Below are 14,524 nucleotides of genomic sequence, written 5' to 3' on the forward strand. Positions count from 1 at the left end.
ATGCAGCTGACAACAAACCATTTTAATTCGTAAAGGTACATTTGCTTGCGTCATTGTTTTGTTCTGTGAAGTGCATGTTAGCCTCAACCAGACAACGTAATATTCAAGTTAGCTTATGCTTCTGTGTGTTGTCAGCAAATTAGAAGTGTTCAGTTACGTAAATGATTAATTATGAATTATCTTTTGAATTTATTTAAAAATGTTATTTTACAACAATGAGATTTACCTGCTCTCTTTGATCATCTTCTCATTGAAGCGCAGGTGAAAATCTCTGAGCTCATCAATCAGCCCAAGCGATAACATCTGATCCACACGCTTGTCCAACCTCTCATCCAGAGCTACAGGAGAGGATGAATGAGCTAATTAAATAAAGACACTGAAGACATGTTACAGTCACAATCTACAATTAAAGCTGCAAGCAGCAATGAAAAGGGCCCTCGCACCCCTGCCACCGCCACCCGGCGCCTTTAGTAAAGGCCTTAAGATTACATTCACCAAATTTGAAGAGGATCAGATCAAAACTGTAGGAGGAGTTCGTTAAAGTACAACATCAGGAAATGGCAAAAACTGCACAAAATCTGATAAATGAGCTAATTAAATAAAGACACTGAAGACATGTTACAGTCACAATCTACAATGACTGGTGACTACCATTCATTTTGTAGTTCAGCCAGAAGATGCAAGGGTTCTGGAACCGCAAGGGACCCCCAAGACAATCTCCTCCATCCTGCCCTCGCTGCTCCTCCAAAAGCCGACTGTGTGGAACTCCAGTGTCCATATACACCTGCAGACTCCTGTCAATCAACCAATAAATTGACCATATTATACTTAGTCAAAATACTATATGACTTCAGATAAAATAATGCATTTCTCAAATACATTTAAAAGATTTCCAAATGCCAAATAAGCTCTCAACTGAACATATAATTTGGAAAGAACATGCCACACACCAAACAAGAACGTGATGAACAACAAAAAACACAAAAAAAGACGAATAATTCAAGTTTGGTCACGCTGAGGAGAAGGTACATGGGACTTCAAGCAAGTCATTTCCTCAGAAGCAGCTGATATCAGTAAGGAGACATTAGCACTCTTAACTGTGGGCAGTGGCGTAACTTTGTTTTAAAAAGTGGGTGGGACAGGTGGGGTGGGGGTTGCTAATACAATGCTAAGTCAGATATATGTACAATAACATTACAATGTCCAGCAATCGATTTAAATAGTAGGCTACATGGGGTTTAATTTGTCGTTTAATGAGATGTAGCCCAATATATGTTGTCAGTGCCGAGAATTTTCTTGTGAGTAAATACATAGATCCGCCTATTTGACCAACTTGTATCTTAATGGTCCAGTGGTAGAACTTTCGCCAAGCGTGTCAGAGGTTCTGGGTTCTAATCCGCACTCGTATCGTTTTTTTTTCTCATCAAAACCGATTATGTTCATCAGTGGTTGTATATCAAGCAGGGACACGTTTGTGTGCATTATGTTTTGTGATTTCACCAGAACTAATAGAGAGTATCCGCAACGGATTGAAGCGCGCGTCCGAGTGAAGACAGTGCGGCATGTGCGCGAGCCACACGAGAAAACACTGTATCCGCGCCACTGATAGCAGCGATGATGATCACTTGATTTAAAAACACATTTCAGCGCTAGATCATCTCTTATTTAAAAAACGAACGAAATGAACGCTCTGCCAGTTAACTGGAGATGTTTTATTTATTTGTAGAATTGGTACATTCGTGCCGCGAGATGTTTTAAAAAGTGGTGGGGACAATATCGACCCTGGCAAAAAGTGGTGGGGACATGTCCCACCCGCAAATTACGCCTATGACTGTGGGAGAGAAGCTCTTCTACCGCAGCAATACTGTAGACGCAGTGGCACACAGGCTGGCATCAATTAAACAAGCACATAGTTCTGAGAAGAGGTGCTAATCGGCCCCTTGATACCAATCAAACACCAATTGAAGCATGTGAAAACGTGTGTAACACGCTTGGAAGCCACAGCCATCAGTTCTCCCACACAGGTGGAAAAATAGATACAAATGCAGCCCAAGAAATGCCAAAATTTACCACAAGATCGTATGATAAGGTTTCTACCCAAGTTCTCTTTAACTCTGCACCTTTTAAGAGAAATGTATGAGGGGAAAAAACAACAACAAGGCTAAGAAAAGACTGACATAATTGAAAGAGGAATAAATGAGAAAGGTGCAGTAAATAATGTGACGTGGACAAAGATCTGGGCTGGTATCTGAGAAGGATGTAGGTTCAAACATCAGGAACTTAACTTGATAGTTTCAATTTCAACACCTCAGAATGGGTACCAATTAAGAAAATAGGCATATTTGCACACAAAGTGCTGGAGTCAAGACTAGATGTTTCATGACCCAGACCCCCTAATACAAAGACCCAGATCCAAACCCAAACTTATTCCAAAGAGCCAGACCTGCTGGTCCAAGAACTAAGTTCATTTGAATGAACTTAAACCTTGAATTTGGGCTAACTTTGTACAGTGTGCAAGTAGACATTCAGAGTCATAGAATTCTTGCAAGTGCTTTCTGATAATACCATGTTGGTCTGTGGATGAGGTAAAAAAAGAAAGAAAAATGAATAGTACTCATTGGAAATACACTAAGCTTTTCTGCGAATGGGTGCAGGAAAATGAAGCCGTCTCTGTTTTGTGCTATCACTGAAATAATTACCTTGCAATCTTGCGTGCGTCATGAGGGTGCAATATGGCGGCCATGTCAGGATCCACCTCCTTCAAACGTCTGTGAAGTTCAGGACCACCCAGTTTCTCAAGCTCCGCCTTTGATTCAGGAGTCCCACCATTTTCGGATTCTGTGTCACTCCCCTGCTGTAGGTCAGACAGAGGAGGACTCGTTTAGATTATTTCTGCCAATAGATACACAGAAAGCCATTTAATATTACTATGACTTACTAGCTCTGTTTCAAATGTAGTGAGCTGCCTCGTTACACACTGCCTTTTAACAGTGTCTAAAACACTAGCGGAGTGACACGATGAGACAAAAGGCAATCAAACTCATTATAATCAGTCATTCTGTCTATAATAGATGCGCACAACGTGATGTGGCAACAATTCCCTGACTTGATTTTTGATTGATTTAAATGGACCCTTTTCACATATCCAGTGTTCTCAGAAGCAGAAGCCATCATAGTTGGGTAAACTTACACAGTCAACTTCTTAAGTAAACTTCTACTGCTCCAATAGCAAAGAGAAAATCCACAATTGTATGGCTTTCCCAAAGAGGAAAAAAATATTGCAAGATTGATTATGATGGTCAGAGGAGAGAAAGATTTGCCATCACTCCATCAGCCGTTGTATTAGAAACACTCAGAGAGTTTTCTGAAATTTAAAGCCAAGGTAATATTACACAAAGTATAGTGTTATAAATGCACATTAAAAACTTCATTATGACGTTAATAATTGTGGAAATGAAGTGAATTCACAGACTGTGAAAACGGTCCATAGTTTGATGTTAGCATGTTACTAACAGTATGATCCTCCAATAAACAGCACTCTAAAATAATCCATTTTTATTATGCTTAACTTTTTAATCAATACTATAATGCATTCTGATTTTCTTCGCTCTTCGCAAAACACGAGGTATCTTTCACAACAGCATAATTCAGATATCATCCAATCAACAACTGGTGCATAGAACCAATTCCCCATCCCACATTTTTTCTTTTTCGATAATCTGTTTCATTAGAATGTACGTCACAATACTGAAGAAAAGAGCTGTTTCTAATTTTGTTACATTGCAACTTTACAATGCTGCCCACATAGGCAGATGACTAGGTTTTAGAACAGAGCAATTCTTTATAATCAGAAAGTGTTAAAACTCACATTTACCCCAGTGTCGATGAGCACATTCCATAAAATGGATTCAATGTAGTAATTTGTGCCTCCAACAATGATGGGCAGCTTTTTCCGATGATGCATGTCCTCTATGTATCACGTTAAGGAAGTCGAACTTAATTTTTCAAATAAACATCCTTTGATGCCACAGTTACAAGCAATACATAAATTATGCACAATGATCATACATGTGTAACCACATTGGGTTAGATTGCAGAGTACACCACTGCTATAGTGCTCGGGTGAAAAGCAGTATCATATTCTCAGATCTATAAATGCTCTAACAATAATTCATGTAATGTCCAGGCCTGGTGCTGTGGGAGGGCAGTCAGTTCACCATGACTGCTGGGATTCTGCTAAAGATTTTAATAAATGGCGTCAGAAGCTCCATGGAGCAATTCATTAACTGCTTCAAAACGAGAAGGCGCATCAGCACTCTCCCTCACACGAAATGGACAAACACGCACACAGACACACTTCCAGGTCACATGCATTAAAATCAAAGCAGTCTGGCTGAACGCTGTCCACCCCATCTGCATCACTCTGTGATCCCTGGGGAGGGAGGGAGAGAAAACAAGAGGAGGAGAGAAGAGGAAGTGAGAGAAAGACACGAGGAAAGGGGTGGGGACGAGATTGCAAGACAGAGAGAGAATAGTCAAGCATCTCAGGATTGTTATAACAGAAGATTATGACAAAAACTACTACTAATTGAGGCTGCACGATATTGGAAAAAACTGATATTGTGATATTCTGTTTTTTCTGTAATAGTGATATATATATATAAAAAAAAAGGTTTTTCACCAGATAACTTGATTTGATTTTGGAAAGAATACGCCATTCAAGAGTGAGTGGGGTGATTTTGTTAGGGAGTATCTCTGCATAGAAAATGAAATAAATAAATAAATATATATATAAATATTTTTCTATGAAAACTTTTTTAATGGCAAAATCTTTTTAGGGCTGAATTATTCAATGAATCTATAATAATTAATTATTTAAGTTTTGAACGAAAAGACTATTGGAGTAAGTTTTAGAATGTAATGCTTGCTATATAAGTTTTTTTACTTCAAAATTTCATGTTAAAATTAATGTGTTACTTGTCATGACTTTATAATTAATTGTAAAATTTACTAGTAATTTCTTACAAAGTAAATCCTACAACATTTAAACTCTCTACTTACAAATTGTACAGTTATGTACACTTTTTTTTTTTTTTAAAGATTCTTTGATGAAAAGAAAGATCAAAAGAGCAGCATTTATCTGAAATAGAAAGCTTTTGTAACATCATACACTACCGTTCAAAAGTTTGGGGTCAGTAAGCATTTTTTTTTGGGGGGGGGGGGGTAGAGATCAATACTTTTATTCAGGATGCATTAAATTGATCAAAAGTTACAGTAAAGACATGTATAATGTTACAAAAGAAACTATTTCAAATAAACAAAATCAAAGAATAAAAAAAAAATAGGCACAACTGTTTTCAACATTGATAATAATGATGAATGTTTTTGGGGCATCAAATCAGCATTATTAGAATGATTTCTGAAGGATCATGATTCTGGAGTACTGATGCTGCAGATTCAGCTTTGCATCACAGGAATAAATTACATTTTAAAATATATTCTGATAGAAAACAATTTTAAATTGTCATAATATTTAACAATATAACTGGGTTGTTTTTTGTTGTATTTTTAATCAAATAAATGCAGCCTTGGTGAGCATAAGAGACTTCTTAACATAAAAAATCTTACAGATCCCAAACTTTTGAACAGTGTTTATTTATTTATGTATGCATGTATGTATATAAATATATACATACACACATATACAAAATAAGAAACAATGTAATAACATTACTGTAGTGTAAAAAAAAAAGTAATAAAATAAATTTTATTTTACTCTAAAGTTACAATATTCATATTTACATCTTAAATTGTTTATTTTCAAACAGTAACCCATCAAGCTCTTTTGACAGGATGCCGGCAAATAAAAATATGCTGTGCTTATTTCAGTGTGAAGCTCGTCCCTGTGTCCATCTACATGCATACAGCTCATGATATCAGGTGTGTAAACTATTCGCTGAGGCCGGTAGCGCATATATTTAATTAAATCGCAGCCTCAGCAATTTGACAAACCAGACTATGCCATATTGTATTTCATAATATCGTGCAGCAATAATCCTATTCGTGATGATTACTTTTTTTATTTGATGCACAGCCCTATTTTAGCGTGTTGTATAGTGGTCATCACTGCTCTTCAGCAAGGCGAGACTGAGAAGCTCTTCACCTGCCACTCCTCATTTCTTGTGCATGAGCGTCTGAGGTGTCTGCGACAGCGTTCCTCCAGACACTGCGAGAGCCGCCCCACCTCCTCACAGCATCTCCCTCAGCTATTAATATCCTCCTCATCTCTCAGCAAACATCTGCAGCAGGAGGGCGGGGAAAACGAGGACATCGATGCGTCTCTCTCCGTTTCTGGTACATGCATTTCCAGTTATGCCCTTGCATTTACTAAAAGACCATGCCGAGGGAGTACAACCCAGCACCCACTCATAAAACGCCAGAGCCATTTGTGTGGCACGCTGGGAACTGCCACATTCCACAAAAGACGTGAAATTAAAATATGGGGATTTGCATTCAAACAAGGAGCAGTCTTACAAAGCTGTGTCACTGATGTCAGGGAGGCGATGACATTTTAAAAGAACAATTACTCAGAATGATCATTAAGAAGTTTGCAGATGATATCTTAAAAGGCCGAGTAATGGCCCATTAATTTCATCTGCAGAGACAAAATAAGCATTTATATTTAGAAGGGCCTGCCAACTAAACTTGTCAACCAAATGAATCTCTGCAACCATTAATTATAGGGTGTATGGATAGGGCAAAATGGCCAACTAGTCACCCAATCAGGGTTACAGACTATGTAGAAATTGGCTCCACAATAGTGCTGCACAATTAATCATATAGCAATCAAGCCTGATGTCAAGCCTATGCGACTTTATGAAATAAATAAATGCATGTGCGGACAAGACAACCCATTCTCTGAGAGCTGTTTGCCCATTTTCTACACTGCTAATAAAAAGAAGACCAGTCAGTTTCAGTTTAGGTAGTGGTGCGTGACACGGTGACACCGACAGACTAGACAGAGCAGGTTACTTATGATAGGAAACAAATTTCAGAGGTCTCAGAATCAAATTTCTCAGCTCTCAGATTCTGTCAATTTTATTACGAAATTCAAAAAATAGCATTTTGGCGATGGTAAATGTGACGTGACAGATAGGGATTTGCTCGCAGCACCTGAAAAGCCCCGTGGTGAGGAGCAGAGAGTTCGCTCAGAGTTGGAGTAAATCACTCCGCAGTGCTTCGCCTTCTGAGAATATAGTTCCCAGTATGTATACGGTTAGAAGATGTCTGTCTCTCATGTGACCTTGTTATTTGTACATGCTGTGACTATACAAAATCACAACATGTAAATAGGAAAATGTAGGCGTTATTTTGTCACTTATTGGGAGCAGTATGCTAGCTGGAGCCATTTACCTCCAGTCTTTGTGCTAAGCTAGGCTAGCGGTGGGTGCGTCAGACAGAGTTGATGAAAAGAGATGAAAAGGACTTATCTAACTCTGGGGGATACGGTGAATAAGCTAAAGTCCCAAAAAGTCAGCGTGTTCCTTTAACAAAATTCTGTTTAGTTACCAAATGTTTTGACAATCACAATACACATACACCAAAACTGATCCACAGACTGAGTTTAGACAAAGCATATATGTTACATCCTGCTTAAATGTCCCTGCTTGTCTGGACAGAATGTTCAAAATATCTTATTTTCATGAGCATAGAAAATTTTCTTATTTATTGTTCTATTTATTTTATACTATTGTACTATTGAGACAATAACAAGTTTGCAGTAATGCAAAGATGTCATTATTTAGGCTAATTTTGTAAAAATGATTATTTTAATTCGAAAACACTGCATTTAGTGGTTGTTGCTATTACAACAGTAGCATTATCACTAATCTGTGTGTGCATTTTCCTTGAGAACCAATCAAGTTGACTCATGAAACCATTTGTTTATTATAATCGCAATCGCATATCGCAATCGCAACACTGACCTCAATAACCGCAATATGACATTTTCCCTAAATCGTGCAGCCCAACTCCACAAATTACAGGATAATTAAGAAATGACTCGCCGTTCAGTAAGGAAGTTAATTGTAAACACAGTAACCACTCTGAATGCTTCACTGTGTATGATTTAAATCAGAGGACCCGTTCACACTAAGACAAATTTCTATAATGATATATGGAGTCCACACCAAAATGCACCATCTCTTTAATATCGGGTGAACTCTGATTGGCTGTCAATGTTTTTGTCGTTCCTCAGCTGGAGAGAATAAAACATTCTAAAAAGGGATTCCAAGAATATTATTCCACGGTCTCATAATCGTTATAGCTGTGTGTGTACTGAACTTCACTTTTCTCATAGAACTAGACCAATTGTTAAAACTTTATAGTTATCCTTGCTGTGAAAAGGCCTTACTTCACAAGCGAGTTAGAGAGCGCTTTATTTTTTTTTAAATAAATCAGTCACAAGATTCACAGTTCATAAGAGTCGCATGGGCATTTACAAAGGCCTTAAATAATTTCATTCAGTCTGGAGGAGTCTGGAATTTTATTTTGAAGGGTTGGGCATATCAGAAAGGATATGAGAGACAAGGCCTTGTTCCTGAAGTCCACCACTGTGTATCCACTAACCAATGGATCCACAAAGCTGATCATGTGATGGCGACACTGGGCTTGCTCCTCCTCTGTAACCTTATTGGTGATGAGGTCCAGTCCTTTGTAAACCTGCAGTGAGAAACCAACCAGATCAATGAAGCATCAAGAAGGTTAATCCAGGTCATATAAGATAGAAATCTTGAAGAAGAGTAGCAAATGTCACATGCTTCATAGACCACATAACTGTTTTCGCTTGGTTTATCATGACATGATCACTACATGAATCCTTAAACAGGCCCATTTCAAAAACTGGGTCCAGTGTGACAGAGGTAAAACAGGTCACAGGCACTTCCTTACTCTGTCCTACATATCTAGTCATGATTCTTCATGACAAAAGGGACTGTAGATGTTGTTATTTTTTAACATGTGAAGTGATGGGCCTTAATGATTTAGTACTTTAGATTTGTTTCTGTTTATTTGACTATCATGCTGAAAGTAGCAAGACATGTGCGCAGGGCCATCCTTTGGGCAGTGCAACCGGTGCCTTGAGGGGGGACCCATGGCGAACAGACCGAGGGAGACCCCCCCCCCCGAACGTGATCACGAATAGTCCACTTCCACTACCTCACACTGGGTCCATCACACTCTTGGAACACCGAGTTCCAGACAGTATCCGAATAAATAAGACCCAGTTCTCGATTCCCTACCCTAGTTATGTGGCATCAGTCCACAAGTGGTCACCATAAAGTGTTGCTGTGTGGTCAGTGGTCACTCAAGAAACATGTCAGGAGCCACAGCAGGATTTCAACAGGAGCAAGGGCATGCGTGCACAGCCATGGCTAAATTCAGTCCAGCTTACCGTAACTCCTCTGCCCTTGCGTGCCCATTTCGGCAAGTTAGAAAGAAATGCTACTGAATTATTAAGATCGTTTCCCCTGTGCTCTCCACAGGACATCCCTGCCAGCGAAATCTTGGTGAGGTGAAGGGGGACAACAGCAAATATGGAGAGACATGAATTCAGCCCATTCTCTCCAGAGGAGGAATGGTAAACACTAATAAAGGAGTGTGATTAAAACTTGCAGAAGGCCTTAATCGCCGCAGAACTTGGCATGGTACTTCCATTCTGTTTTTTTACTGGGCAAGTAAAAAACCCTGCTTTTCAGAGCCAGCCCTCTTGAACGCAATATTTCGACTTTACAGGCCACTAAATCTAAAAAAAAAACTTGGAATCAATAACAGCTGCTTTTTTTTAAACCTTTTTTTTAACAAAATCACTGAGTTGGGTAAATAAGCTTGTTAAGATAGACTAACAAAGCAGGGAGTTTACCAACAGCCACATAAACTTTCATAAATGTAGATTTTGAGTACAGAACACAACACTGGTCATTTTAACACTATTGCCAAAAACAATTTAAAACTGAAGTTCTTCAAGTCAAGACAAGTTGCTAAATACATGTCGATATGTAAACGTTCATAAGTGGTCATTTGTTAACGTGCCTTGTTAGTTTCCATAAATGGACAGTCACATACTCCGTTCCGAAACCTTGTGAGCTACTACGATAGCAGCATTTTAGGACCACTAGAAACACTACAGCACTGACAAAGAACAATGATCAATACATGAGAGCGCATGAACTAAGATACCAGCATGCTGGGAGCTCCACAGCTCATTAGCGAGGGCATATCAGGTCAGGTGACACCAGTACCTGATGTGCTGATATGGGTCAATGGTGTAACCAGTACCTGATAATGTGCTACTATTATTACATTGTACAAATAACAACAATTCTTAACATTCCTGGCAAATGTTTAATAAAAATTAACCTTACCTTGCCTAACCTTGATTTGTAGCAAAATATTTATAAAATTATTTTTATATCCAACATGTGGCATCAGGGTTAGATCTCAAGACAAAACATTGAGTTTGACCACTAAAATGTCATAACCAACAACCAAAAATGAAATCTTGTAAATACCATATATGGTGTATGTGTGTGGCAAAGAAGGACAGAAGGCCCTGCGAATGTCGAGCCTAGTCATGTGGCTCTCATTTGGGGCCGCGTTTCTTAAGTGTTGCCGGCATTAGCAGGTTTTGTTCCCTACACCCGTTTGTCACCCCCTTTCGTTAGGCTCAGTACCAGCCTCTAACCGATAAAGCCCACCCTGTGCTCCAGCCTTCTGACCAGTCGCCCCCTTCTCCAGTAATTAATTTTTTCGCCCCAGTAGGCTAGTTAAAATAGTCGGCATATTTAATCTGACGCAAATGCAAACATTCCTGTGAGGAAGTAATCTTCAGTGTGTGTTGTGCTTGTGTACCTTTCAATCATTATACAGATGAAAACTGGAATGTTCTGTCACTGAAAATTTGCGAAGACATTTTAAAATGTCTTATTGAAGATTGCTATAAAGGGAAAAACTTGTTCCTGGCAAACGTTTAATAAACATTAGCACAACCGTGCTTCACTGCAAACTGTTTGCTGCGAACTGACCACAAGTTTCTCGCAAAAAAAGCTAACTTTTGAAAGGATTAGGACTAGGAGTGAGATTGTCCATTATAAATGTTTTGGAAAGATGTTTCACACAACAGTACAAAATAGTAAACAAAAAAAATTTTTTGTTCAAATCAAATGGAAGCACAGTTTGGTCAATGTGTTGTGCTATTGTGTACCTTTTTGTCAATCATTGTAAAGATAAAAATATAATATTTTGTCCACAGAAAACTTGCAGACAGACATTTGAAATGTTCTTTACAATATATTGAAGACTGTTATATAAGGAAAATGTGAGAGATTTTTGACCACTGGAAATCTGTTGAAAGATTTCGCTGTACAACATGGCGAACAAAATATACTTCCTCTAAGCCTAATTTTTGTTTGAATCACATTTTAACTAGTTTTCTAACCTTTATCTCCCTTTTTCTGTGCAGACATGTTTGATTGATTAAGATTAAGATGATTGATGATTCTTATTTACAATGCTGTTGCTATTGCCTCGGTTTGCCTAGTTGATGTCGTGGTGGTGAAGTCCTGCTGTTGGGTCACATGCCCTTCCATGACTTGAATGGCAGGCATCTAATCCCATGCAGCTGCCTGTGTGTGTGTGTGTGTGTGTGTGTGTGTGTGTGTGTGTGTGTGTGTGTGTGTGTGTGTGTGTGTGTGTGTGTGTGTTAGTGTATGTGTGTGTGTGTGTGTGTGTGTGTGTGTGTGTGTGGACATGTTCTAGAGAGCCAGAGTGTCTAATTGAAACTCATTATTAATGAGGACAACTGGTCCATAGAGGGGGGGAGTGAAAGAGAGGAGTGAAAACAGGAACGGAGCAAATGTGGACTCCATATTTCACATCCACATTTTCACATTGTAAAAAAGACAATACCAGCATTTATGTGGTAGTAACAGTTGCAACATGGTGTGAGAATCCAAGCGCTCATCACACACAAAAAGTGAGGAAGAGACGGCCGATAAAGCGGTCATAAGGTTGTGTTTGCCGACCACAGCCCTAATGGGGTGGGGACAATTTCTCTTTGTGTGAGAATGAGAGAATTCAAAAATTAGAGGGAGACAGAAAGCAAAAGAAAAGGGGGTGAATGAGCAAAAAGGGTGTAGTGAATCCAGTGACCCACACCGCAAACACTCAGACGAGTCCTCAGACAATGGCTTTAGTGTTGAGCTATTACAGCCGGCCGTGGCTGAACCACACAGCACCTCAGGCCACGCACGAGACAGCTGCTCCCCACTATTCATACAGGGGGAAGGGCCATTGAGTACGAGGACAGGAGAGGGGGAGTGACAGTATAACCGAAAGCAAGACTAACGCAGGTCGAAAAATTAATTTATGAGTCAAGACAACAAACTAAATAATAAAAATTGTTTTCACAAAAGCTGCATTCAAAATGTTGTACTCTCTGTAGTTCCTTCTTTTGAATAAGTAATTACTTTGCGACAGTTAAAATAGTGTGTTCTATAAAATATGAATGTGTGCCATATTGCAGTAATGTGTCCGGAGTTCCACATAATCATCCGTGACGTGTTCAGTTACTGTGAGCTGCATTTACATGCGGGATAGAAACAAAAACTAGCAAACAAAAACAATCTCAAGCGTCAATTTTGATCATGGCTTTTCTTGAAAAGAAAAATGAGATTAACTGACCTGCCAGGGACCGGAATTGGCCGATTTTCCGTATGATTGGCCCAGACCGGTGACCGGCTGGTCGGTCTCACGTCTTTCCAATTTCGAGACGGTGCGTTTTGCTGTCAGCAGCACAGGTAATGAAGTGTCACACACCCGCCTCCTTTCACTCACTCGTTCTGGTTAAATAGTGCTTGCATTGCGCATAATTTTCAAATTCCTGCAGGTTTCGCGCTCACACCAAAAGAGTGCACCACTGATCAGTCGGTAAAAATCTGTATCGGCAAATCATACTGACAAAAATAAATAAATAGGAATCGGCCAAGAAAATTGCAATTGGTGCATCTCTAAAGAAAATGAAGAAAAAGTGGTGGTTTTATTGTTGTCTCATTAATTGTGTCATCAGATTCTGCACTAGGACAAGTCACACTGCAGGACTGTGCCTCAAAACACTGCCAGAATTTTATCTGAGGTCAAATTTGATCGCAATGGTCATTAAACGGCTGTCGGCGAACAAGTCAAACAAGCAATCAAATGCTTCAGATTTTGGCCCAGGATCAGAAAAGTCTTTTAGGATTGTCTCAGACAGCCAAATAGTGGCCAAAATCATACAGTGTGAACCCGGCTTTAGCATAATAACCCCAATAATAATTATAATTATTTTATAGTCATATTGAATTGACCAAAACTGTTGTGAATGTGGCCAAAGAAAACTCTTTTAAAACGTTATTTTAAATCAGGTCACTTTATGGTTCGAGTTGGTTCTTGTAGAGGGTTTTTCAAGACAAGTTGCTAAATACATGTCGATATGTAAACGTTCATAAGTGGTCATGTAGATTAGCAAAAATCACCCTAATCATTCATTGCAGAAAAACAAAATAGCTTAATATATTTTTTTCCTAATGCCGTGCAGCCCTACTACTAGATGAAAACTGTAAGTTCAAGTGCTTAGGAAAGTAATAGCACACCACTCCTCAACAAGGTGCTGTACAAAATAAATGCATGACATAATTATGGCAATGAGGATAAAAAGAAGACTGGTGCTTCTGTATCAGGGGTGGAAACTACAAACTGAGATTCTCCAACACCGTACCTCCCACTACACAGCTTCAACGCCCTAACCGTGCAGTTATTCACGCCGCCCCACCCTCCTGCATCTTTCCATCCGTTCCTTCTCTCCTCCAGGAATGGCTCAGTGAAGCCAGGCTAATAAATCATTCACGATCTCGCTCTTTCTCCTCGCTTTAGCGCTATCATGCAGTCATCATTTGTGGAGGCTTTCTGAATCGCACCAACACACACACACAACACCCCACCCACAACTAACCCATTTCCACACCCCATTTCAGGCTTTTCCAGGAGGACAGAACAGGGTGCCAGAGGAGATGAGCAATGGAGAATAAATGAGAGACATCACTTCTATTTCTCGCTTCGGTCTGCTCAGAGAGACCAGAGTGATGGTTTAACTGGTTATCAGGCAGATCTCGAGCACTGGCGAGGTTTCTCAGACACCAGGATGAATGCAGACGTCACAGCGGGCATGTGCTGTGCCGCCAGTCCTACGAGGCCAGACAGACTGACACAATTGGATTTCATTCATTCAGCTCAAATTGAATTTAGCTGCTGGTGTGTTTGGCAAAAGGGGGGAAATGGTTCCTTCCAAAAGCATTTAGCGCCTGAGTAAACGCAGACAAACTGACTCGACCCTTCAAATGCATAAAAGGTCATATTAACCCTTCTCTTTTCATCTGCATCCTTAAGTTAGAAATCATTTGACAGATGTTTACAGGAATAGTTCAGCCAAAAA

At 39.5% G+C, this 14,524-nt stretch overlaps 1 protein-coding gene across 3 annotated transcripts in view; it reads right to left on the reverse strand.

Annotated features, from left to right (window-relative positions):
- trit1 (tRNA isopentenyltransferase 1) overlaps positions 1 to 14,524 on the reverse strand; it is a 61,305-nt gene that overhangs the window by 37,391 nt on the left and 9,390 nt on the right. The window contains exons 2-6 of one of the 3 annotated variants that reach the window (XM_084130228.1): positions 8,578 to 8,721; positions 3,875 to 3,970; positions 2,700 to 2,854; positions 652 to 794; positions 227 to 338 (exon numbers count right to left, since the gene is read on the reverse strand). In XM_084130228.1, the coding sequence (XP_083986354.1) occupies positions 227 to 338; positions 652 to 794; positions 2,700 to 2,854; positions 3,875 to 3,970; positions 8,578 to 8,721 (650 nt within the window). Of the gene's footprint in view, positions 1 to 226; positions 339 to 651; positions 795 to 2,699; positions 2,855 to 3,868; positions 3,971 to 8,577; positions 8,722 to 14,524 lie in introns of all 3 variants that reach the window. The other 2 variants (XM_084130227.1, XM_084130229.1) reach the window with 2 other exon arrangements.

The sequence above is a fragment of the Abramis brama genome (genome assembly GCF_963993115.1).
Source record: "Abramis brama genome assembly, chromosome: 12".
In the NCBI taxonomy this organism is placed as follows: domain Eukaryota; kingdom Metazoa; phylum Chordata; class Actinopteri; order Cypriniformes; family Leuciscidae; genus Abramis; species Abramis brama.